The following is a 26,093-nucleotide window of genomic DNA, read 5'->3' as shown; positions in this document are numbered from 1 at the left end:
TGATGGATCTTGGGCTTGGGGTGCAGTCCTGATGTCTCGGAAGAGAAGAAGATTTTGCTCAGCTGAGTATTTTTCCCAGAACTGTTGGAGCTTCTCTCACTATGACCTCCTTCTTGGATGTTTGTTAAATGGTGCTATACACCTGGTAACAATGTCCCTGAAGACTCTATTTTGTCAGACAATGCTACTAGGGTGAGAAGGGACTGTGGCCAAGTACAAAGTGAAGTTTAAGTTCCTTGAACCATTTCAAGTCCTTTCCTGCCTTGTACTCAAAATATAAATGTCGCTTCCCTCTTCAGGTGATTTATCAACCACCCCTATGCCTACAACCACACAGAAGCCACCTCTGCCCACCCAAGGTGAGGATCTTTGAGGCCAAAGCTTAAACTTCCCACTTCCGATGGGTTTTGGGTTTGACTTGGAGTCCTGGGAAGAGGAGAAGGGCAGGAATTGGAGTGTTGTCACGTACAAGGAAAGCTTGGAAATCCTTGCACCATTCCAAGCTGCTAAAAACGAAGGGGGCGCCCAAAACTCCCTTGTTCCTGTCCAAAGTATGTCCTCCCATTTCGTATGAGCTCACACCGGCCGTGTCTGACCTCCCTTTCTTCTTTCCAGAGTCCTGCCTGGTGTCAGGTGACCCCCATTATTACACTTTTGACAAGCAGACGCACCACTTCATGGGCAACTGCACCTACACTCTCTCCCAACTGTGTGACCGGAACAACTCTCTGCTCCCCTACTTCAATGTGGAAGCAAGCAACGAGCACCGAGGGGGCCACACCCACGTCTCCTATGTGGAAAGTGTGGCCGTTGACGTCCTTGGCATCCGGGTCACCCTGGGAAAGGGAGGAAGGGTCGCGGTAGGTGGAGCTGCTGCTGCTGGAGGAGGGACTGGCTTTGTGGTTGGGGTACAAAAGAGCACCGTTGCTCCTGAGCCCCCAAAACTGATGCCTGAACCTCTTTCTAGGTCAATGGGGAGCCAGTCGTCGTCCCCTCCACCCCAGTACGGGGCGTGGAGATCTTGCCCAGCGGCTTTTACACGATGGTTTCTACGGATTTTGGTTTGAGAGTCAAGTTTGACGGAGACCACCAGGTGGAAGTGTCCCTCCTCAGCACGTACAAGGGGGAGGTCTGCGGCCTGTGCGGAAACTACAACGGGGATCCTACTGACGATTTCCTCAACCCCCATGGGGAAGCAGAGCCTGACTCCACCAGCTTGGGCAACAGCTGGCAGGTGGCCAACCTCACCAGGTTTGTACCTTCTGTCCCTGAATGGCAGCTTTTGGGCAGGATGGAGACCGTAGGGCATTAAACCGCACTGTTTCTTTTGCTACAGTTGTTCCTCTGGATCCGATCCCGTCTGCACGGAGGATGAGAAAGACGCAGCCGAAAGCAGCGATTTCTGCGGACGCCTGACAGACACCAATGGGCCATTCAGACCTTGCCATAGCCTCTTGGATCCTACGGGGCATTTTGAAAGCTGCCTTTATGATCAGTGCGCGCTGCACTTGGACCCAGGCTCCCTCTGCAGGAGCTTGCAGTCCTACGCAGACGCCTGCCGGTCCCTGGGAGTTGCCATCGGCCCCTGGAGGAATGCCACCTTCTGCCGTACGTTTTCCGGCAGCCAAGCCTGTGATCGGCCATAAGCCTCAGGAAAGATCTGTGGGAACGGGGAGGTCTGGGAATGAACGGAAGGAGGGAGGGTGTTTTCTCTGTCTCTCCCATGGAGAGAGGCACAGATGTCGCCACGTTCTCTCTCTTGGAGACACACCGAATGTAACTCCAGCCTCCCCCGGAAGGCAAATAGCCTCAATCTCTGGCTGGGATCCTGAGAGCAGGGAGCGCAATCTAGGAAGAAACCGCCCCCGGGGAGGGACTCACACCCAAGTCCATTGTGGGATGCAGTGTGTCCTTTAGAAACCAAACTCCAGCACTGGACTCATGGAGATCTTCTTGCCTCCCACAGCTCCTCAATGCCCACTCAACAGCCACTATGAGCCGTGCGCCAATGCCTGTCCATCCACCTGCAAGAACCCAAATGCTCCGGCCACATGCAACCTGCCGTGCACGGAAGCCTGCGTGTGCGACTCCGGGTTCTTCCTCTACAATGGCACCTGTGTGCCAAGCCATCAGTGTGGGTGCTGGCACCAGGGGAAGCACTACCCAGCGGGCTCCAGCTTTTGGACCGACGACACCTGTTCCACCAGATGCAGCTGCCCCAGTCGAGGGGGCCAGCTCACCTGCTCTCCTGATTCCTGCCCCAACCATTATTACTGCGGAGTCCAAAACGGTGTCCCCAACTGCTACCCACATACGTACGGGGTCTGCCGCGTCCACAACGACCCTCATTACAACACCTTTGACAAACAGACGCACCACTTCATGGGCACCTGCACCTACACCCTGGCCAAGGTCTGCGCCAATGAGACGGGGCTGCCCTACTTTAACGTGGAGGCCAAGAACGAACACCGTGGGAATCCCTCCGTCTCTTACGTCCAGCGGGTCCTGGTGGAGGTTTATGGGCACCGGATTGAGATCCTCAAAGGACACAAGAATCAAGTGCTGGTAACCCAAAGCAGTTTCTCACGGCCTACTTCTGCTTTGCAATGGAAGGAAGCTACATTCCTTCCCCATTCTCTGCTGAACGCTTCTAGATTGGAAGGAGGGGTGGGGAAATCTGATTTTCTAACCTCTGGTTGAATATCAGTTTGACCAAGGACAAGTGTGAACAAAATAGTAACAGCCCCTCCTTTGATTGGTGGCAGGCTGCGATTTCCTACGGATGGGTTAATTTCTTAGGATGCGTCTTCTCCCTCTGCTGGAAATATCCTCAGAGTCCCTGTTTCTGTGGGGGGAACTAGTCATGGGGAGCCCAACTCTTCCCATCCTGATCACCTCCAGAGGGTTCCTCCCTTGGGAAATACCGTCTCAATTTGTCTCTGGCTCCTTCTAGGTGGACAAAGTGCTGACCAGGCTTTCTGTGCGCAAGCTGAACAACGCCCTGAGGGTGGACATCGACGGTCGCTACGTGACCCTGGAAACGGATTTCGGGCTGATTGTCTCTTACGACACAGATCACTCGGTGGAGATCAGGGTCCCCACCACCTTCTTCAACAAGACCTGCGGCATGTGTGGGAACTTCAACAACCGCTGGCAGGATGACAGCATGATGCCCAACGGAGAGCAAGCCCAGAACTCCAATCAGCTGGGGAACAGCTGGCAGGTGCCCAACGCAGAGTACGACCCCCCCGGTTGTAAAGCCCTTCCACCACCACCACCTTGTCCCCCAGAGCTAAAGGATCTCTATGAGACCGAGGCCTATTGCGGACAGCTGACCAGTAGCCAGGGTCCTTTGGCAGCTTGCCATTCTGCAATCAACCCCAACAGCTTCTTCCAGAGTTGCGTCTTTGACCTGTGTGAACTGCACGGGTCCCAGCAGGCCTTGTGTGGGGCTTTGGAGGCATACGCTGATGCCTGCCAAAGAGCTGGCGTGCAGCTTCCCGACTGGAGGAATGCCACTTCCTGCAGTGAGTATTCACTTACAATACCCTAAAACTGCCCACCTTGAGTGTGGCCTTGGGCAGCGTCCCTCACTTTCTGGGTGGTTCCTGCTTTGTTTTGTAGGGATCCCTTGCCATCATCACAGCCATTACAATGTCTGCGCCACTTCCTGTCCCGCCACGTGTTCAAATCCACTGGCTCCGTGGAACTGCACCAAGCCTTGCGTGGAGGATTGCGAATGCGACGAAGGCTTTGTCCTAAGCGGAGCTCAATGCGTGCCGCAGGAGGATTGCGGCTGTGTAGATGGAGATCAATATTATGAGGTTTGTTCCCCAGCAATGTCATCTGCGGCCCCGACAGAACCTGCAGCGACTTTCACAACAGGGCAGGGTCCTCATCTTTTCCTTGGGCTTTTCTCCAACAGAAAGGAGAGACGTTCTGGCAGCCAGGTTGCGTCGGCCGATGTCGCTGTGAAGAACACGGCCACTTGTCCTGCTTCCCAGACAATTGTCAAAAAGACCAAGTCTGCAAAGTACAGAACGGCATCCTGAAGTGCCACATTCCAGACAAGGCCACCTGTCACATCTACGGAGACCCTCACTATGTCACCTTCGATGGGCGACTCTATCATTTCCAGGGTGGGTGCAATTACACCGCAGTGCAAATCTGCAGCAACTCCTCCAAGCGCTTCTCCATCACCACTCGCAACGAACATCGCTCCAGCCCGCACTGGACGGCTCTCAACTCAGTGGCCATCTCGCTGAGAAACATCCACCTGGATCTGAAGAAGAACAAAGAGGTCTACGTGAGTATGGCACCCTGGAGAATTGTCTAAAGGAAGGGATGGATGGATGAAATCCTGGGGTTCCCCTTCACATTTAGCCGTCCTCCCAGAAAAGCCACCCAGGAATAGATGCAGCACTGTGGTGCCAGGTTGCTAACTTTGTGAGGAGGGGGCTAATTGAGTGAAACCAGACATGGGGCAGGTGGTGGCCCGGTAAGCCCAGGAATCCAGTGGAATTGCCATCCCTAGACTGACCTTTTCCCTTCCTGCAGCTGAATGGGGCCAAAGTCGACCTTCCTCTGAAGCTACAGTCAGACATTCTGGTGGAGGAACAGCTTCCGTACGTGGTGGTTGACAGTCCCCTTGGCTTTCGGGTGAAGTTTGATGGGGACCAGCAGCTGCTTATCCAAGTGGACGAGAGATACAGGGGACACCTCTGTGGGCTGTGTGGCACGTACTCGGGCAGCCAGCTGGATGATTTCCAACAGCCAGATGGGCTGCTGGTGACCGACGCCAACACATTTGGCAACAGCTGGAGAGTGGAAGATGACGGCTGGAGGCAAGTGACTGTGAACCACAGGGTGTTTTCACCACCTTTTCCATGTCGGGGCCTAGGATATGGATTGTGAAGTCGGAATCGGTCAGCCGGTTGAACCCACTGTGCAGTAGCCTGTACAGCGATAAGAAAGCCAACCATTAGAGGAAGAGAACCCCAAAGATTTAGTGTTTAAAGGGGACACAGTTGTTCCTCATTCAATTCTTCACCACTTGCACCCTCCTCGTGCCAGAAGGAGCAGGCAAACTGAGCCACAGTGTTTCACGTATGTTGCTCTTTGGGCATCCAAACAAACGGTGTTTTAATGTTGACTTTTCTCTCTCTCTCTCTCTCTCTCTCTCTCTCTAGCTGCTCAGGACCACCCATAGATCCACCCCACTGCGACCCTGTGCAAGAGGCAGATTTCGAAGGTCTATGCAGAGTGATTCTGTACTCAAGTGGGCCTTTCAGCCCCTGCCATGGCAGCCTGCCTCCTCAGCCGTACTTTGAAAGCTGCGTGTATGACCAGTGTGCCACTGGGGGAGACGAAGGGCAGTTGTGCAGGAGCCTGGAGGCCTATGCCGCTGCATGCCAACTGAATGGGGCCAACCTCGGGGACTGGGAAAAGGACACCGCCTGTGGTGAGTAGAGCTGTCGGGCGACTTGGGGATCTTCCAGCTTGCCTGAAGGTGCCAACAGGGCAAGTGATCAGATCTCAATGGGAACACCTGTGCCTCGTTCCCCTTCTCTCCAGCCTGCAGCCCCACTGGCCCAGTGAGCCCTTGGGTGACATTTTCCTTTTCTCCCGTGTTCCGCTTGGAACAAAGCAGGGCCAGCAATTGCTCCTTCGTGGTGTCTTCCTTGACATTTCCCCAGCTTTTGACGAAGTTGAATGTTGTGTGGAACTGTCAGACAGGAAAGGTTGGGTTTCTTCCACTCCTTAGAAGCAGCATTTGTCCTTCTACCTCCTTGCAATGAATTGTGCAGGACGATCACAGATCAGGGATTCTGTGCTCCTGACTGCGCGCACAGAATGGAAATGCAAAAGCTTGGCTTTACCTTCCCATTTCCTGTACCGTGAGTTTGTTTTTCAGTGTGTGTGTGAAAGACAACTCACAAGAAATAAAAAATGAATAATCACTTTTTTGATAATTACCATCCCAGGAGGTTCCACTGTCCGTCTGAACCCTCCCACCTCATGTGAATCTCTTGCAAACCAGAGCAGGTCCATTCTCCAATTGTCCCTCGAATCTTTCACGCAAAGGTGTTCCTGCAGTGCCCTCCCCCCTGCCCCCTTGGGCTCAGCTTCATCATCCGTTGAGGATTTCAAGCTGTGGAGTGTGTCATGTTTCCCCATCCAAGCACCCTCCCTTGGCTGAAGTGGAGGATGACAACAGGAGGGCTGATCATAACTTGAACTTTTTCTTTTGTTCCCCAGAACCGACACCTAAACCCACGGAGCCCACCACTCCAGGTAACCCTGCCCCTCAAATTTATTTTAATGGCAATGCTTGAAGGCCGTTCCTGAAACCAGCCAGATTCCCAGTGATGGGCGTAATAGGTGGAGATTGGAGGCCAACAGGATATCCTCTGGCCCTTCTTGTTCCATTGCTAAGAACATCTAGTATTCCCTTCTCCTAAGGGATGAATGACAACAGGAGAGTCGATCATAACTTGAACTGTTTCTTTTCTTTACCAGAACCGACATCTACATCCACGGAGCCCAGCACTCCAGGTAACCCTGCCCCTCAAATCGATTATAATGACGCTTGAAGGCCGTTCCTGAAACCTGCCAGATTCCCAGTGATGGGCGTAATAGGTGGAGATTGGAGGCCAATATGATGTCCTCTGGCCCTTCTTGTTCAATAGCTAAGAACATCTAGTATTCCCTTCCCCTAAGGGATGAATGACAACAGGAGAGTTTGTCATAAATTGAAATCTTTCTTTTCTTTACCAGAACCAACATCTACATCCACGGAGCCCAGCACTCCAGGTAACCCTGCCCCTCAAATTTATTTTAATGGCAACGCTTGAAGGACGTTCCTGAAACCAGCCAGATTCCCAGTGATGGGAGTAATAGGTGGAGATTGGAGGCCAACAGGATGTCCTCTGGACCTTCTTGTTCCATTGCTAAGAACATCTAATTCCCTTCTCCGAAGGGATGAATGACCATCGGAGGGTTGGTCCTAACTTATACCCAATACCTCATGCAGTATTTCAGGCTGATTCTGATGACTGACAGCAGTTTGGCAGTTCAATTCTCACCAGTTCAAGGTTGACTTTGATCCTTCCAGGGTTGGTAAAACGAGGACCCAAATTCCTCGGGCAAGAGGTGGTAAACTGCTTAGAGAGAACTGTAAAGCACTAGAAAGCAGTACATATGTCTAAGTGCTATTAGGAGGGTTGATCCTAAGCCTGTCTTCTTTTCTTTGTCCTCCAGAACTGACACCTACAACCGCCGAGCCCACCACTCCAGGTAATCCTGCCCCTTAAATGGCAACGCTTGAAGGCCGTTCCTGAAACCAGCCAGATTCCCAGTGATGGGCGTAATAGGTGGAGATTGGAGGCCAATAGGATATCCTCTGGCCCTTCTTGTTCCATAGCTAAGAACACCTATTCCCCTTCACATAAGGGATGAATGACAACAGGAGGGTTGAGCTTAACTTCGCTTCTTCTCTTTCTCCAACAGAACCAGAACCAACGCCTTCCCCCACACAGCCAACTGTCCCAGGTAACACTGACTCTCAAACTTTCCTTGCCTGCAATGCTTCAGGGAGAGCCGTGGCTCCATCTACTGCAGATTCCCAGGAGGAAAAGGGAGGGCAGGATGTAGTATGTAACACATGCCTGATGTGTCTACTCCTACGGGTGTCCTTTGAAATTGGACTTGCCACACATTTTGAAAGCTGTGTGATTCTTTTAGGAGGACAATGTTCCCAGGAGATCCTCCTTTTTTCATGGAGCTTAGGGGTGGATAAGGTGTTCCTCAACCCATGTTGCTGTTTGGGAAGAGTACACCTTCTTGCTCTGTGAAGGGATGAGTGACAGTTGGAATGGTGATCCTAACTTAGCTCCTTTTCTTTGCCTACCTGAGCCAACACCTTCTCCCATAGACCCAACTGTCTCAGGTGATGCAGGCCCTCTTGAGGAGATCAGGCGAGAAGCCCCATGTTCTTTTCTGCCTGGCGTCTGTCTCTTTGGCTTCTCTGTGGGTTGGCACTTGCCAATCACCTTGGAGGCCAAGTGGCTTCTTGGGGAAGACAATGTCCCCAGGAGGCCTCTTTTTTGCAGTTGTGGGGCAAATGGGTAGAGGTTAGGGGTGATGAGGTGTTCTTCATTCCATATTGCTCCTTTGCTATGATCCCACCCTCCCTGTGCTAAGGAGATGAATGACAACAGGAGGGTTGATCCTAACCTGGTCCCATTTCTTTCCTTGTCGGCTGTGGATTGAGAGTCCATGGAGCTCTGTTCCTGATCACCTTCTCCCACCTGCACTGGAGTATTTTCTCTTTGTGGAAATATTGCTGGTGGAGAGTCAGAGAGTTCTGGCCAATGGGGGCTGAACATTGCACAGAGCTGCCCAAAGCAGCCACCTCATTTTGCCAGCTGGATTTCCCATCACCCTCCATCTGTAGCACTCCCTGCATCACCGGCTGCCTCCTGTTCCCCCCACTCCTCCTTTGATGTTGATTCGCAGCCCTTTCTGGATCTCCAGACCTTCCTGCCAACAACACACCCTGCTCTCCTTTCTCTTGTGTTCCTAGGTCCCTTAGTCCCTTGCAGTTTCTCCTGCACTTTTGAGAAGGATTTCTGTTCCTGGAACCAATCGTCCACCGACAACATTGACTGGAGACGACACAAAGGCCCTACACCCTCACCAGATACAGGACCCTTGTATGACCACACTACTGGAGGTGAGGCCGGGACCCTGGTCTTTTCCTTCTTTGGTGGCATCTTACAGCTGTAAAGAGCCATTGATCTGAAGGAATCGAAGACCTCCTCAGTGTAGGAATCCCAACTATTGAATCTCCAAGAGAAGAACAATTATTTAATTCATTTGAACTCTTAGGTAGCACCCAACTCAGTCTATAGGACTGTGTGTGGTACAGAAGAAGAAAACAAGGGCCAAACAACCCCCCCCCCAAAAGGGGACCCTAGTCAAGAAACGCAAATCTTTCTCTTTAAAACAAAGTCAAAATTACAAAATGGCATTTTCTGTCACTCATCAATGGAGAGTTCTGATCGTGGTGTGTTAAAGGCCTGATAGATGAATGTTATTGAGCCCCTGCTTGGACACGTACACCAGTTTTCTTCCTGGCTTCCAATTTAGGGATTGAAATATGCAGAACTGAATATTTAGCTGTTGCCGCCTCTCTGCTCCCAGATTGTTTCCCTGCTGCTGCACTCCCATCTGGGCCACCTTCCAGGAAGGAGTCCTCCTTGTGGGATGGAGATGTAGGACCCACAGGCCATGGAGTAGAGTCTTGCGGGAGAGAGGTTGCAGCACTTGCGAGGGTTGACGGAAGGATAGGGTGTGTCCTTGGAAGTTCAAGGCTTCAGACCAGGAGAGCTACTCTGGATCCTTATCTCCAAGGAACCCCAGGCAGCTTGGACTGCACGGAACTGTCACTCCACATCTCTGAGGATCCATGTTGCTTTGACCTCTGTCTCTTTCTTTAGGGGGCTACTTCATTTACCTGGCGGGAAGCGATGCCCACCCTGGGGAAGTGGCGCATTTGGTCAGCCCCACGTGTAACCTTCAGGGGCCCATGTGCTTCAGCTTCTGGTATCATATGTATGGCGTAGCCCACAAGATGGCGCTGCACTTCTATGTCATCTTGGATGATGCGCCACCTTTCCTGGTCTGGTCGGAAACTGGAAGCAAGGGCAACCGTTGGAAGACAGCAGAGTTCAGCATAGCTCACCGAGGCAGGGTGAAGGTAAGGACGAGAGTGGCAGCTTCACAACCAAACATCTGGCTGATATCATGGCATTTGTCCCTACTCGAGACATACTGGAGACTTCCTGTTCCTAGATACTGCTGGAGGGAGTGCGGGGAGAGGACTTCCGCAGCGACGTGGCCGTGGATGACATCTCTGTACAGGACGGTTATTGCATGTGTAAGATTTCGCCCTTTATTTCTTTCCCAGAGGTGGGACTTGGCACTGAAGGGGGATAACATCATAGAAACATTTCTGGGCATCTTCCATGATTTGGGCTTTTCCCTGGTGTGAATAAGGAGGGACCCAAATCCCTAGGAACCCACCCCAAGGGTTTAAATCTGACCTTGGTTAGCATAAAGGTGGCTTCAGAGGGTGCGTCACGTGATAGAGATGCTTCCTTCTTCTCCTCTGCGAAGGAGTATCTGGTCACAAGCTCAAGTGGGGTTCAAGATGGGTCAGGGAGATTCGGTGATGTTTGAATGATCCTTCACATTTCTCAATCTTAGAGGAACAACACAAGTGTCATTTCCTTTTACAGCGTGGACAACATCCCCTCCTGGACCTACAACCACACTGACACCCCCCACTCCTTCCCAGGGTAAGTGCCTTTCAGACTGAAGCAGATCATTTGCTCGCTTCCCCTCTTCTGATGGATCTTGGGCTTGGGGTGCAGTCCTGATGTCTCGGAAGAGAAGAAGATTTTGCTCAGCTGAGTATTTTTCCCAGAACTGTTGGAGCTTCTCTCACTATGACCTCCTTCTTGGATGTTTGTTAAATGGTGCTATACACCTGGTAACAATGTCCCTGAAGACTCTATTTTGTCAGACAATGCTACTAGGGTGAGAAGGGACTGTGGCCAAGTACAAAGTGAAGTTTAAGTTCCTTGAACCATTTCAAGTCCTTTCCTGCCTTGTACTCAAAATATAAATGTCGCTTCCCTCTTCAGGTGATTTATCAACCACCCCTATGCCTACAACCACACAGAAGCCACCTCTGCCCACCCAAGGTGAGGATCTTTGAGGCCAAAGCTTAAACTTCCCACTTCCGATGGGTTTTGGGTTTGACTTGGAGTCCTGGGAAGAGGAGAAGGGCAGGAATTGGAGTGTTGTCACGTACAAGGAAAGCTTGGAAATCCTTGCACCATTCCAAGCTGCTAAAAACGAAGGGGGCGCCCAAAACTCCCTTGTTCCTGTCCAAAGTATGTCCTCCCATTTCGTATGAGCTCACACCAGCCGTGTCTGACCTCCCTTTCTTCTTTCCAGAGTCCTGCCTGGTGTCAGGTGACCCCCATTATTACACTTTTGACAAGCAGACGCACCACTTCATGGGCAACTGCACCTACACTCTCTCCCAACTGTGTGACTGGAACAACTCTCTGCTCCCCTACTTCAATGTGGAAGCAAGCAACGAGCATCGAGGGGGCCACACCCACGTCTCCTATGTGGAAAGTGTGGCCGTTGACGTCCTTGGCATCCGGGTCACCCTGGGAAAGGGAGGAAGGGTCGCGGTAGGTGGAGCTGCTGCTGCTGGAGGAGGGACTGGCTTTGTGGTTGGGGTACAAAAGAGCACCGTTGCTCCTGAGCCCCCAAAACTGATGCCTGAACCTCTTTCTAGGTCAATGGGGAGCCAGTCGTCGTCCCCTCCACCCCAGTACGGGGCGTGGAGATCTTGCCCAGCGGCTTTTACACGATGGTTTCTACGGATTTTGGTTTGAGAGTCAAGTTTGACGGAGACCACCAGGTGGAAGTGTCCCTCCTCAGCACGTACAAGGGGGAGGTCTGCGGCCTGTGCGGAAACTACAACGGGGATCCTACTGACGATTTCCTCAACCCCCATGGGGAAGCAGAGCCTGACTCCACCAGCTTGGGCAACAGCTGGCAGGTGGCCAACCTCACCAGGTTTGTACCTTCTGTCCCTGAATGGCAGCTTTTGGGCAGGATGGAGACCGTAGGGCATTAAACCGCACTGTTTCTTTTGCTACAGTTGTTCCTCTGGATCCGATCCCGTCTGCACGGAGGATGAGAAAGACGCAGCCGAAAGCAGCGATTTCTGCGGACGCCTGACAGACACCAATGGGCCATTCAGACCTTGCCATAGCCTCTTGGATCCTACGGGGCATTTTGAAAGCTGCCTTTATGATCAGTGCGCGCTGCACTTGGACCCAGGCTCCCTCTGCAGGAGCTTGCAGTCCTACGCAGACGCCTGCCGGTCCCTGGGAGTTGCCATCGGCCCCTGGAGGAATGCCACCTTCTGCCGTACGTTTTCCGGCAGCCAAGCCTGTGATCGGCCATAAGCCTCAGGAAAGATCTGTGGGAACGGGGAGGTCTGGGAATGAACGGAAGGAGGGAGGGTGTTTTCTCTGTCTCTCCCATGGAGAGAGGCACAGATGTCGCCACGTTCTCTCTCTTGGAGACACACCGAATGTAACTCCAGCCTCCCCCGGAAGGCAAATAGCCTCAATCTCTGGCTGGGATCCTGAGAGCAGGGAGCGCAATCTAGGAAGAAACCGCCCCCGGGGAGGGACTCACACCCAAGTCCATTGTGGGATGCAGTGTGTCATTTAGAAACCAAACTCCAGCACTGGACTCATGGAGATCTTCTTGCCTCCCACAGCTCCTCAATGCCCACTCAACAGCCACTATGAGCCGTGCGCCAATGCCTGTCCATCCACCTGCAAGAACCCAAATGCTCCGGCCACATGCAACCTGCCGTGCACGGAAGCCTGCGTGTGCGACTCCGGGTTCTTCCTCTACAATGGCACCTGTGTGCCAAGCCATCAGTGTGGGTGCTGGCACCAGGGGAAGCACTACCCAGCGGGCTCCAGCTTTTGGACCGACGACACCTGTTCCACCAGATGCAGCTGCCCCAGTCGAGGGGGCCAGCTCACCTGCTCTCCTGATTCCTGCCCCAACCATTATTACTGCGGAGTCCAAAACGGTGTCCCCAACTGCTACCCACATACGTACGGGGTCTGCCGCGTCCACAACGACCCTCATTACAACACCTTTGACAAACAGACGCACCACTTCATGGGCACCTGCACCTACACCCTGGCCAAGGTCTGCGCCAATGAGACGGGGCTGCCCTACTTTAACGTGGAGGCCAAGAACGAACACCGTGGGAATCCCTCCGTCTCTTACGTCCAGCGGGTCCTGGTGGAGGTTTATGGGCACCGGATTGAGATCCTCAAAGGACACAAGAATCAAGTGCTGGTAACCCAAAGCAGTTTCTCACGGCCTACTTCTGCTTTGCAATGGAAGGAAGCTACATTCCTTCCCCATTCTCTGCTGAACGCTTCTAGATTGGAAGGAGGGGTGGGGAAATCTGATTTTCTAACCTCTGGTTGAATATCAGTTTGACCAAGGACAAGTGTGAACAAAATAGTAACAGCCCCTCCTTTGATTGGTGGCAGGCTGCGATTTCCTACGGATGGGTTAATTTCTTAGGATGCGTCTTCTCCCTCTGCTGGAAATATCCTCAGAGTCCCTGTTTCTGTGGGGGGAACTAGTCATGGGGAGCCCAACTCTTCCCATCCTGATCACCTCCAGAGGGTTCCTCCCTTGGGAAATACCGTCTCAATTTGTCTCTGGCTCCTTCTAGGTGGACAAAGTGCTGACCAGGCTTTCTGTGCGCAAGCTGAACAACGCCCTGAGGGTGGACATCGACGGTCGCTACGTGACCCTGGAAACGGATTTCGGGCTGATTGTCTCTTACGACACAGATCACTCGGTGGAGATCAGGGTCCCCACCACCTTCTTCAACAAGACCTGCGGCATGTGTGGGAACTTCAACAACCGCTGGCAGGATGACAGCATGATGCCCAACGGAGAGCAAGCCCAGAACTCCAATCAGCTGGGGAACAGCTGGCAGGTGCCCAACGCAGAGTACGACCCCCCCGGTTGTAAAGCCCTTCCACCACCACCACCTTGTCCCCCAGAGCTAAAGGATCTTTATGAGACCGAGGCCTATTGCGGACAGCTGACCAGTAGCCAGGGTCCTTTGGCAGCTTGCCATTCTGCAATCAACCCCAACAGCTTCTTCCAGAGTTGCGTCTTTGACCTGTGTGAACTGCACGGGTCCCAGCAGGCCTTGTGTGGGGCTTTGGAGGCATACGCTGATGCCTGCCAAAGAGCTGGCGTGCAGCTTCCCGACTGGAGGAATGCCACTTCCTGCAGTGAGTATTCACTTACAATACCCTAAAACTGCCCACCTTGAGTGTGGCCTTGGGCAGCGTCCCTCACTTTCTGGGTGGTTCCTGCTTTGTTTTGTAGGGATCCCTTGCCATCATCACAGCCATTACAATGTCTGCGCCACTTCCTGTCCCGCCACGTGTTCAAATCCACTGGCTCCGTGGAACTGCACCAAGCCTTGCGTGGAGGATTGCGAATGCGACGAAGGCTTTGTCCTAAGCGGAGCTCAATGCGTGCCGCAGGAGGATTGTGGCTGTGTAGATGGAGATCAATATTATGAGGTTTGTTCCCCAGCAATGTCATCTGCGGCCCCGACAGAACCTGCAGCGACTTTCACAACAGGGCAGGGTCCTCATCTTTTCCTTGGGCTTTTCTCCAACAGAAAGGAGAGACGTTCTGGCAGCCAGGTTGCGTCGGCCGATGTCGCTGTGAAGAACACGGCCACTTGTCCTGCTTCCCAGACAATTGTCAAAAAGACCAAGTCTGCAAAGTACAGAACGGCATCCTGAAGTGCCACATTCCAGACAAGGCCACCTGTCACATCTACGGAGACCCTCACTATGTCACCTTCGATGGGCGACTCTATCATTTCCAGGGTGGGTGCAATTACACCGCAGTGCAAATCTGCAGCAACTCCTCCGAGCGCTTCTCCATCACCACTCGCAACGAACATCGCTCCAGCCCGCACTGGACGGCTCTCAACTCAGTGGCCATCTCGCTGAGAAACATCCACCTGGATCTGAAGAAGAACAAAGAGGTCTACGTGAGTATGGCACCCTGGAGAATTGTCTAAAGGAAGGGATGGATGGATGAAATCCTGGGGTTCCCCTTCACATTTAGCCGTCCTCCCAGAAAAGCCACCCAGGAATAGATGCAGCACTGTGGTGCCAGGTTGCTAACTTTGTGAGGAGGGGGCTAATTGAGTGAAACCAGACATGGGGCAGGTGGTGGCCCGGTAAGCCCAGGAATCCAGTGGAATTGCCATCCCTAGACTGACCTTTTCCCTTCCTGCAGCTGAATGGGGCCAAAGTCGACCTTCCTCTGAAGCTACAGTCAGACATTCTGGTGGAGGAACAGCTTCCGTACGTGGTGGTTGACAGTCCCCTTGGCTTTCGGGTGAAGTTTGATGGGGACCAGCAGCTGCTTATCCAAGTGGACGAGAGATACAGGGGACACCTCTGTGGGCTGTGTGGCACGTACTCGGGCAGCCAGCTGGATGATTTCCAACAGCCAGATGGGCTGCTGGTGACCGACGCCAACACATTTGGCAACAGCTGGAGAGTGGAAGATGACGGCTGGAGGCAAGTGACTGTGAACCACAGGGTGTTTTCATCACCTTTTCCATGTCGGGGCCTAGGATATGGATTGTGAAGTCGGAATCGGTCAGCCGGTTGAACCCACTGTGCAGTAGCCTGTACAGCGATAAGAAAGCCAACCATTAGAGGAAGAGAACCCCAAAGATTTAGTGTTTAAAGGGGACACAGTTGTTCCTCATTCAATTCTTCACCACTTGCACCCTCCTCGTGCCAGAAGGAGCAGGCAAACTGAGCCACAGTGTTTCACGTATGTTGCTCTTTGGGCATCCAAACAAACGGTGTTTTAATGTTGACTTTTCTCTCTCTCTCTCTCTCTCTCTCTCTCTCTAGCTGCTCAGGACCACCCATAGATCCACCCCACTGCGACCCTGTGCAAGAGGCAGATTTCGAAGGTCTATGCAGAGTGATTCTGTCCTCAAGTGGGCCTTTCAGCCCCTGCCATGGCAGCCTGCCTCCTCAGCCGTACTTTGAAAGCTGCGTGTATGACCAGTGTGCCACTGGGGGAGACGAAGGGCAGTTGTGCAGGAGCCTGGAGGCCTATGCCGCTGCATGCCAACTGAATGGGGCCAACCTCGGGGACTGGGAAAAGGACACCGCCTGTGGTGAGTAGAGCTGTCGGGCGACTTGGGGATCTTCCAGCTTGCCTGAAGGTGCCAACAGGGCAAGTGATCAGATCTCAATGGGAACACCTGTGCCTCGTTCCCCTTCTCTCCAGCCTGCAGCCCCACTGGCCCAGTGAGCCCTTGGGTGACATTTTCCTTTTCTCCCGTGTTCCGCTTGGAACAAAGCAGGGCCAGCAATTGCTCCTTCGTGGTGTCTTCCTTGACATTTCCCCAGCTTTTGACGAAGTTGAATGTTGTGTGGAACTGTCAGACAGGAAAGGTTGGGTTTCTTCCACTCCTTAGAAGCAGCATTTGTCCTTCTACCTCCTTGCAATGAATTGTGCAGGACGATCACAGATCAGGGATTCTGTGCTCCTGACTGCGCGCACAGAATGGAAATGCAAAAGCTTGGCTTTACCTTCCCATTTCCTGTACCGTGAGTTTGTTTTTCAGTGTGTGTGTGAAAGACAACTCACAAGAAATAAAAAATGAATAATCACTTTTTTGATAATTACCATCCCAGGAGGTTCCACTGTCCGTCTGAACCCTCCCACCTCATGTGAATCTCTTGCAAACCAGAGCAGGTCCATTCTCCAATTGTCCCTCGAATCTTTCACGCAAAGGTGTTCCTGCAGTGCCCTCCCCCCTGCCCCCTTGGGCTCAGCTTCATCATCCGTTGAGGATTTCAAGCTGTGGAGTGTGTCATGTTTCCCCATCCAAGCACCCTCCCTTGGCTGAAGTGGAGGATGACAACAGGAGGGCTGATCATAACTTGAACTTTTTCTTTTGTTCCCCAGAACCGACACCTAAACCCACGGAGCCCACCACTCCAGGTAACCCTGCCCCTCAAATTTATTTTAATGGCAATGCTTGAAGGCCGTTCCTGAAACCAGCCAGATTCCCAGTGATGGGCGTAATAGGTGGAGATTGGAGGCCAACAGGATATCCTCTGGCCCTTCTTGTTCCATTGCTAAGAACATCTAGTATTCCCTTCTCCTAAGGGATGAATGACAACAGGAGAGTCGATCATAACTTGAACTGTTTCTTTTCTTTACCAGAACCGACATCTACATCCACGGAGCCCAGCACTCCAGGTAACCCTGCCCCTCAAATCGATTATAATGACGCTTGAAGGCCGTTCCTGAAACCTGCCAGATTCCCAGTGATGGGCGTAATAGGTGGAGATTGGAGGCCAATATGATGTCCTCTGGCCCTTCTTGTTCAATAGCTAAGAACATCTAGTATTCCCTTCCCCTAAGGGATGAATGACAACAGGAGAGTTTGTCATAAATTGAAATCTTTCTTTTCTTTACCAGAACCAACATCTACATCCACGGAGCCCAGCACTCCAGGTAACCCTGCCCCTCAAATTTATTTTAATGGCAACGCTTGAAGGACGTTCCTGAAACCAGCCAGATTCCCAGTGATGGGAGTAATAGGTGGAGATTGGAGGCCAACAGGATGTCCTCTGGACCTTCTTGTTCCATTGCTAAGAACATCTAATTCCCTTCTCCGAAGGGATGAATGACCATCGGAGGGTTGGTCCTAACTTATACCCAATACCTCATGCAGTATTTCAGGCTGATTCTGATGACTGACAGCAGTTTGGCAGTTCAATTCTCACCAGTTCAAGGTTGACTTTGATCCTTCCAGGGTTGGTAAAACGAGGACCCAAATTCCTCGGGCAAGAGGTGGTAAACTGCTTAGAGAGAACTGTAAAGCACTAGGAAGCAGTACATATGTCTAAGTGCTATTAGGAGGGTTGATCCTAAGCCTGTCTTCTTTTCTTTGTCCTCCAGAACTGACACCTACAACCGCCGAGCCCACCACTCCAGGTAATCCTGCCCCTTAAATGGCAACGCTTGAAGGCCGTTCCTGAAACCAGCCAGATTCCCAGTGATGGGCGTAATAGGTGGAGATTGGAGGCCAATAGGATATCCTCTGGCCCTTCTTGTTCCATAGCTAAGAACACCTATTCCCCTTCACATAAGGGATGAATGACAACAGGAGGGTTGAGCTTAACTTCGCTTCTTCTCTTTCTCCAACAGAACCAGAACCAACGCCTTCCCCCACACAGCCAACTGTCCCAGGTAACACTGACTCTCAAACTTTCCTTGCCTGCAATGCTTCAGGGAGAGCCGTGGCTCCATCTACTGCAGATTCCCAGGAGGAAAAGGGAGGGCAGGATGTAGTATGTAACACATGCCTGATGTGTCTACTCCTACGGGTGTCCTTTGAAATTGGACTTGCCACATATCTTGAAAGTCGTGTGATTCTTTAAGAGGACAATGTTCCCAGGAGATCCTCCTTTTTTCATGGAGCTTAGGGGTGGATAAGGTGTTTCTCAACCCATGTTGCTGTTTGGGAAGAGTACACCTTCTTGCTCTGTGAAGGGATGAGTGACAGTTGGAATGGTGATCCTAACTTAGCTCCTTTTCTTTGCCTACCTGAGCCAACACCTTCTCCCATAGACCCAACTGTCTCAGGTGATGCAGGCCCTCTTGAGGAGATCAGGCGAGAAGCCCCATGTTCTTTTCTGCCTGGCGTCTGTCTCTTTGGCTTCTCTGTGGGTTGGCACTTGCCAATCACCTTGGAGGCCAAGTGGCTTCTTGGGGAAGACAATGTCCCCAGGAGGCCTCTTTTTTGCAGTTGTGGGGCAAATGGGTAGAGGTTAGGGGTGATGAGGTGTTCTTCATTCCATATTGCTCCTTTGCTATGATCCCACCCTCCCTGTGCTAAGGAGATGAATGACAACAGGAGGGTTGATCCTAACCTGGTCCCATTTCTTTCCTTGTCGGCTGTGGATTGAGAGTCCATGGAGCTCTGTTCCTGATCACCTTCTCCCACCTGCACTGGAGTATTTTCTCTTTGTGGAAATATTGCTGGTGGAGAGTCAGAGAGTTCTGGCCAATGGGGGCTGAACATTGCACAGAGCTGCCCAAAGCAGCCACCTCATTTTGCCAGCTGGATTTCCCATCACCCTCCATCTGTAGCACTCCCTGCATCACCGGCTGCCTCCTGTTCCCCCCACTCCTCCTTTGATGTTGATTCGCAGCCCTTTCTGGATCTCCAGACCTTCCTGCCAACAACACACCCTGCTCTCCTTTCTCTTGTGTTCCTAGGTCCCTTAGTCCCTTGCAGTTTCTCCTGCACTTTTGAGAAGGATTTCTGTTCCTGGAACCAATCGTCCACCGACAACATTGACTGGAGACGACACAAAGGCCCTACACCCTCACCAGATACAGGACCCTTGTATGACCACACTACTGGAGGTGAGGCCGGGACCCTGGTCTTTTCCTTCTTTGGTGGCATCTTACAGCTGTAAAGAGCCATTGATCTGAAGGAATCGAAGACCTCCTCAGTGTAGGAATCCCAACTATTGAATCTCCAAGAGAAGAACAATTATTTAATTCATTTGAACTCTTAGGTAGCACCCAACTCAGTCTATAGGACTGTGTGTGGTACAGAAGAAGAAAACAAGGGCCAAACAACCCCCCCCCAAAAGGGGACCCTAGTCAAGAAACGCAAATCTTTCTCTTTAAAACAAAGTCAAAATTACAAAATGGCATTTTCTGTCACTCATCAATGGAGAGTTCTGATCGTGGTGTGTTAAAGGCCTGATAGATGAATGTTATTGAGCCCCTGCTTGGACACGTACACCAGTTTTCTTCCTGGCTTCCAATTTAGGGATTGAAATATGCAGAACTGAATATTTAGCTGTTGCCGCCTCTCTGCTCCCAGATTGTTTCCCTGCTGCTGCACTCCCATCTGGGCCACCTTCCAGGAAGGAGTCCTCCTTGTGGGATGGAGATGTAGGACCCACAGGCCATGGAGTAGAGTCTTGCGGGAGAGAGGTTGCAGCACTTGCGAGGGTTGACGGAAGGATAGGGTGTGTCCTTGGAAGTTCAAGGCTTCAGACCAGGAGAGCTACTCTGGATCCTTATCTCCAAGGAACCCCAGGCAGCTTGGACTGCACGGAACTGTCACTCCACATCTCTGAGGATCCATGTTGCTTTGACCTCTGTCTCTTTCTTTAGGGGGCTACTTCATTTACCTGGCGGGAAGCGATGCCCACCCTGGGGATGTGGCGCATTTGGTCAGCCCCACGTGTAACCTTCAGGGGCCCATGTGCTTCAGCTTCTGGTATCATATGTATGGCGTAGCCCACAAGATGGCGCTGCACTTCTATGTCATCTTGGATGATGCGCCACCTTTCCTGGTCTGGTCGGAAACTGGAAGCAAGGGCAACCGTTGGAAGACAGCAGAGTTCAGCATAGCTCACCGAGGCAGGGTGAAGGTAAGGACGAGAGTGGCAGCTTCACAACCAAACATCTGGCTGATATCATGGCATTTGTCCCTACTCGAGACATACTGGAGACTTCCTGTTCCTAGATACTGCTGGAGGGAGTGCGGGGAGAGGACTTCCGCAGCGACGTGGCCGTGGATGACATCTCTGTACAGGACGGTTATTGCATGTGTAAGATTTCGCCCTTTATTTCTTTCCCAGAGGTGGGACTTGGCACTGAAGGGGGATAACATCATAGAAACATTTCTGGGCATCTTCCATGATTTGGGCTTTTCCCTGGTGTGAATAAGGAGGGACCCAAATCCCTAGGAACCCACCCCAAGGGTTTAAATCTGACCTTGGTTAGCATAAAGGTGGCTTCAGAGGGTGCGTCACGTGATAGAGATGCTTCCTTCTTCTCCTCTGCGAAGGAGTATCTGGTCACAAGCTCAAGTGGGGTTCAAGATGGGTCAGGGAGATTCGGTGATGTTTGAATGATCCTTCACATTTCTCAATCTTAGAGGAACAACACAAGTGTCATTTCCTTTTACAGCGTGGACAACATCCCCTCCTGGACCTACAACCACACTGACACCCCCCACTCCTTCCCAGGGTAAGTGCCTTTCAGACTGAAGCAGATCATTTGCTCGCTTCCCCTCTTCTGATGGATCTTGGGCTTGGGGTGCAGTCCTGATGTCTCGGAAGAGAAGAAGATTTTGCTCAGCTGAGTATTTTTCCCAGAACTGTTGGAGCTTCTCTCACTATGACCTCCTTCTTGGATGTTTGTTAAATGGTGCTATACACCTGGTAACAATGTCCCTGAAGACTCTATTTTGTCAGACAATGCTACTAGGGTGAGAAGGGACTGTGGCCAAGTACAAAGTGAAGTTTAAGTTCCTTGAACCATTTCAAGTCCTTTCCTGCCTTGTACTCAAAATATAAATGTCGCTTCCCTCTTCAGGTGATTTATCAACCACCCCTATGCCTACAACCACACAGAAGCCACCTCTGCCCACCCAAGGTGAGGATCTTTGAGGCCAAAGCTTAAACTTCCCACTTCCGATGGGTTTTGGGTTTGACTTGGAGTCCTGGGAAGAGGAGAAGGGCAGGAATTGGAGTGTTGTCACGTACAAGGAAAGCTTGGAAATCCTTGCACCATTCCAAGCTGCTAAAAACGAAGGGGGCGCCCAAAACTCCCTTGTTCCTGTCCAAAGTATGTCCTCCCATTTCGTATGAGCTCACACCGGCCGTGTCTGACCTCCCTTTCTTCTTTCCAGAGTCCTGCCTGGTGTCAGGTGACCCCCATTATTACACTTTTGACAAGCAGACGCACCACTTCATGGGCAACTGCACCTACACTCTCTCCCAACTGTGTGACCGGAACAACTCTCTGCTCCCCTACTTCAATGTGGAAGCAAGCAACGAGCACCGAGGGGGCCACACCCACGTCTCCTATGTGGAAAGTGTGGCCGTTGACGTCCTTGGCATCCGGGTCACCCTGGGAAAGGGAGGAAGGGTCGCGGTAGGTGGAGCTGCTGCTGCTGGAGGAGGGACTGGCTTTGTGGTTGGGGTACAAAAGAGCACCGTTGCTCCTGAGCCCCCAAAACTGATGCCTGAACCTCTTTCTAGGTCAATGGGGAGCCAGTCGTCGTCCCCTCCACCCCAGTACGGGGCGTGGAGATCTTGCCCAGCGGCTTTTACACGATGGTTTCTACGGATTTTGGTTTGAGAGTCAAGTTTGACGGAGACCACCAGGTGGAAGTGTCCCTCCTCAGCACGTACAAGGGGGAGGTCTGCGGCCTGTGCGGAAACTACAACGGGGATCCTACTGACGATTTCCTCAACCCCCATGGGGAAGCAGAGCCTGACTCCACCAGCTTGGGCAACAGCTGGCAGGTGGCCAACCTCACCAGGTTTGTACCTTCTGTCCCTGAATGGCAGCTTTTGGGCAGGATGGAGACCGTAGGGCATTAAACCGCACTGTTTCTTTTGCTACAGTTGTTCCTCTGGATCCGATCCCGTCTGCACGGAGGATGAGAAAGACGCAGCCGAAAGCAGCGATTTCTGCGGACGCCTGACAGACACCAATGGGCCATTCAGACCTTGCCATAGCCTCTTGGATCCTACGGGGCATTTTGAAAGCTGCCTTTATGATCAGTGCGCGCTGCACTTGGACCCAGGCTCCCTCTGCAGGAGCTTGCAGTCCTACGCAGACGCCTGCCGGTCCCTGGGAGTTGCCATCGGCCCCTGGAGGAATGCCACCTTCTGCCGTACGTTTTCCGGCAGCCAAGCCTGTGATCGGCCATAAGCCTCAGGAAAGATCTGTGGGAACGGGGAGGTCTGGGAATGAACGGAAGGAGGGAGGGTGTTTTCTCTGTCTCTCCCATGGAGAGAGGCACAGATGTCGCCACGTTCTCTCTCTTGGAGACACACCGAATGTAACTCCAGCCTCCCCCGGAAGGCAAATAGCCTCAATCTCTGGCTGGGATCCTGAGAGCAGGGAGCGCAATCTAGGAAGAAACCGCCCCCGGGGAGGGACTCACACCCAAGTCCATTGTGGGATGCAGTGTGTCCTTTAGAAACCAAACTCCAGCACTGGACTCATGGAGATCTTCTTGCCTCCCACAGCTCCTCAATGCCCACTCAACAGCCACTATGAGCCGTGCGCCAATGCCTGTCCATCCACCTGCAAGAACCCAAATGCTCCGGCCACATGCAACCTGCCGTGCACGGAAGCCTGCGTGTGCGACTCCGGGTTCTTCCTCTACAATGGCACCTGTGTGCCAAGCCATCAGTGTGGGTGCTGGCACCAGGGGAAGCACTACCCAGCGGGCTCCAGCTTTTGGACCGACGACACCTGTTCCACCAGATGCAGCTGCCCCAGTCGAGGGGGCCAGCTCACCTGCTCTCCTGATTCCTGCCCCAACCATTATTACTGCGGAGTCCAAAACGGTGTCCCCAACTGCTACCCACATACGTACGGGGTCTGCCGCGTCCACAACGACCCTCATTACAACACCTTTGACAAACAGACGCACCACTTCATGGGCACCTGCACCTACACCCTGGCCAAGGTCTGCGCCAATGAGACGGGGCTGCCCTACTTTAACGTGGAGGCCAAGAACGAACACCGTGGGAATCCCTCCGTCTCTTACGTCCAGCGGGTCCTGGTGGAGGTTTATGGGCACCGGATTGAGATCCTCAAAGGACACAAGAATCAAGTGCTGGTAACCCAAAGCAGTTTCTCACGGCCTACTTCTGCTTTGCAATGGAAGGAAGCTACATTCCTTCCCCATTCTCTGCTGAACGCTTCTAGATTGGAAGGAGGGGTGGGGAAATCTGATTTTCTAACCTCTGGTTGAATATCAGTTTGACCAAGGACAAGTGTGAACAAAATAGTAACAGCCCCTCCTTTGATTGGTGGCAGGCTGCGATTTCCTACGGATGGGTTAATTTCTTAGGATGCGTCTTCTCCCTCTGCTGGAAATATCCTCAGAGTCCCTGTTTCTGTGGGGGGAACTAGTCATGGGGAGCCCAACTCTTCCCATCCTGATCACCTCCAGAGGGTTCCTCCCTTGGGAAATACCGTCTCAATTTGTCTCTGGCTCCTTCTAGGTGGACAAAGTGCTGACCAGGCTTTCTGTGCGCAAGCTGAACAACGCCCTGAGGGTGGACATCGACGGTCGCTACGTGACCCTGGAAACGGATTTCGGGCTGATTGTCTCTTACGACACAGATCACTCGGTGGAGATCAGGGTCCCCACCACCTTCTTCAACAAGACCTGCGGCATGTGTGGGAACTTCAACAACCGCTGGCAGGATGACAGCATGATGCCCAACGGAGAGCAAGCCCAGAACTCCAATCAGCTGGGGAACAGCTGGCAGGTGCCCAACGCAGAGTACGACCCCCCCGGTTGTAAAGCCCTTCCACCACCACCACCTTGTCCCCCAGAGCTAAAGGATCTCTATGAGACCGAGGCCTATTGCGGACAGCTGACCAGTAGCCAGGGTCCTTTGGCAGCTTGCCATTCTGCAATCAACCCCAACAGCTTCTTCCAGAGTTGCGTCTTTGACCTGTGTGAACTGCACGGGTCCCAGCAGGCCTTGTGTGGGGCTTTGGAGGCATACGCTGATGCCTGCCAAAGAGCTGGCGTGCAGCTTCCCGACTGGAGGAATGCCACTTCCTGCAGTGAGTATTCACTTACAATACCCTAAAACTGCCCACCTTGAGTGTGGCCTTGGGCAGCATCCCTCACTTTCTGGGTGGTTCCTGCTTTGTTTTGTAGGGATCCCTTGCCATCATCACAGCCATTACAATGTCTGCGCCACTTCCTGTCCCGCCACGTGTTCAAATCCACTGGCTCCGTGGAACTGCACCAAGCCTTGCGTGGAGGATTGCGAATGCGACGAAGGCTTTGTCCTAAGCGGAGCTCAATGCGTGCCGCAGGAGGATTGCGGCTGTGTAGATGGAGATCAATATTATGAGGTTTGTTCCCCAGCAATGTCATCTGCGGCCCCGACAGAACCTGCAGCGACTTTCACAACAGGGCAGGGTCCTCATCTTTTCCTTGGGCTTTTCTCCAACAGAAAGGAGAGACGTTCTGGCAGCCAGGTTGCGTCGGCCGATGTCGCTGTGAAGAACACGGCCACTTGTTCTGCTTCCCAGACAATTGTCAAAAAGACCAAGTCTGCAAAGTACAGAACGGCATCCTGAAGTGCCACATTCCAGACAAGGCCACCTGTCACATCTACGGAGACCCTCACTATGTCACCTTCGACGGGCGACTCTATCATTTCCAGGGTGGGTGCAATTACACCGCAGTGCAAATCTGCAGCAACTCTTCCGAGCGCTTCTCCATCACCACTCGCAACGAACATCGCTCCAGCCCACACTGGACGGCTCTCAACTCAGTGGCCATCTCGCTGAGAAACATCCACCTGGATCTGAAGAAGAACAAAGAGGTCTACGTGAGTATGGCACCCTGGAGAATTGTCTAAAGGAAGGGATGGATGGATGAAATCCTGGGGTTCCCCTTCACATTTAGCTGTTCTCCCAGAAAAGCCACCCAGGAATAGATGCAGCCCTGTGGTGCCAGGTTGCTAACTTTGTGAGGAGGGGGCTAATTGAGTGAAACCAGACATGGGGCAGGTGGTGGCCCGGTAAGCCCAGGAATCCAGTGGAATTGCCATCCCTAGACTGACCTTTTCCCTTCCTGCAGCTGAATGGGGCCAAAGTCGACCTTCCTCTGAAGCTACAGTCAGACATTCTGGTGGAGGAACAGCTTCCGTACGTGGTGGTTGACAGTCCCCTTGGCTTTCGGGTGAAGTTTGATGGAGACCAGCAGCTGCTTATCCAAGTGGACGAGAGATACAGCGGACACCTCTGTGGGCTGTGTGGCACGTACTCAGGCAGCCAGCTGGATGATTTCCAACAGCCAGATGGGCTGCTGGTGACCGACGCCAACACATTTGGCAACAGCTGGAGAGTGGAAGATGACGGCTGGAGGCAAGTGACTGTGAACCACAGGGTGTTTTCACCACCTTTTCCATATCGGGGCCTAGGATATGGAGTGTGAAGTCGGAATCGGTCAGCCAGTTGAACCCACTGTGCAGTAGCCTGTATAGCGATAAGAAAGCCAACCATTAGAGGAAGAGAACCCCAAAGATTTAGTGTTTAAAGGGGACACAGTTGTTCCTCATTCAATTCTTCACCACTTGCACCCTCCTCATGCCAGAAGGAGCAGGCAAACTGAGCCACAGTGTTTCACGTACGTTGCTCTTTGGGCATCCAAACAAAGGGTGTTTTAATAATAATAATAATAATAATAAATTTGGATTTATTAGCCGCTCCCTTTCCAAGTAGGACTCGGGGCGGCGTACAATGGAGCATAAAACATAAAAAATATATAACAACACCAAACGTACATACATACACAA

The 26,093-nt window shown here is 52.3% G+C and overlaps 1 protein-coding gene across 1 annotated transcript; it reads left to right on the top strand.

The window, feature by feature from the left end:
* Positions 1-1,941: 1,941 nt before the first annotated feature.
* On the top strand, positions 1,942-3,342 carry LOC309393784 (zonadhesin-like; the record flags this gene model as incomplete). Its single annotated transcript, XM_081956280.1, has 3 exons — positions 1,942-2,565; positions 2,954-3,281; positions 3,332-3,342. The coding sequence occupies 3 exons, from the start codon at positions 1,942-1,944 to the stop codon at positions 3,340-3,342; spliced, it is 963 nt and encodes a 320-aa protein (XP_081812406.1).
* Positions 3,343-26,093: the final 22,751 nt, after the last annotated feature.

This window comes from Natrix helvetica (genome assembly GCF_964273705.1).
Source record: "Natrix helvetica genome assembly, chromosome: 5".
NCBI classification, from domain to species: Eukaryota; Metazoa; Chordata; class Lepidosauria; order Squamata; family Natricidae; genus Natrix; species Natrix helvetica.
Note: the sequence above shows the minus strand (reverse complement) of the source record. Positions and strands in the feature narration are given on the sequence as shown.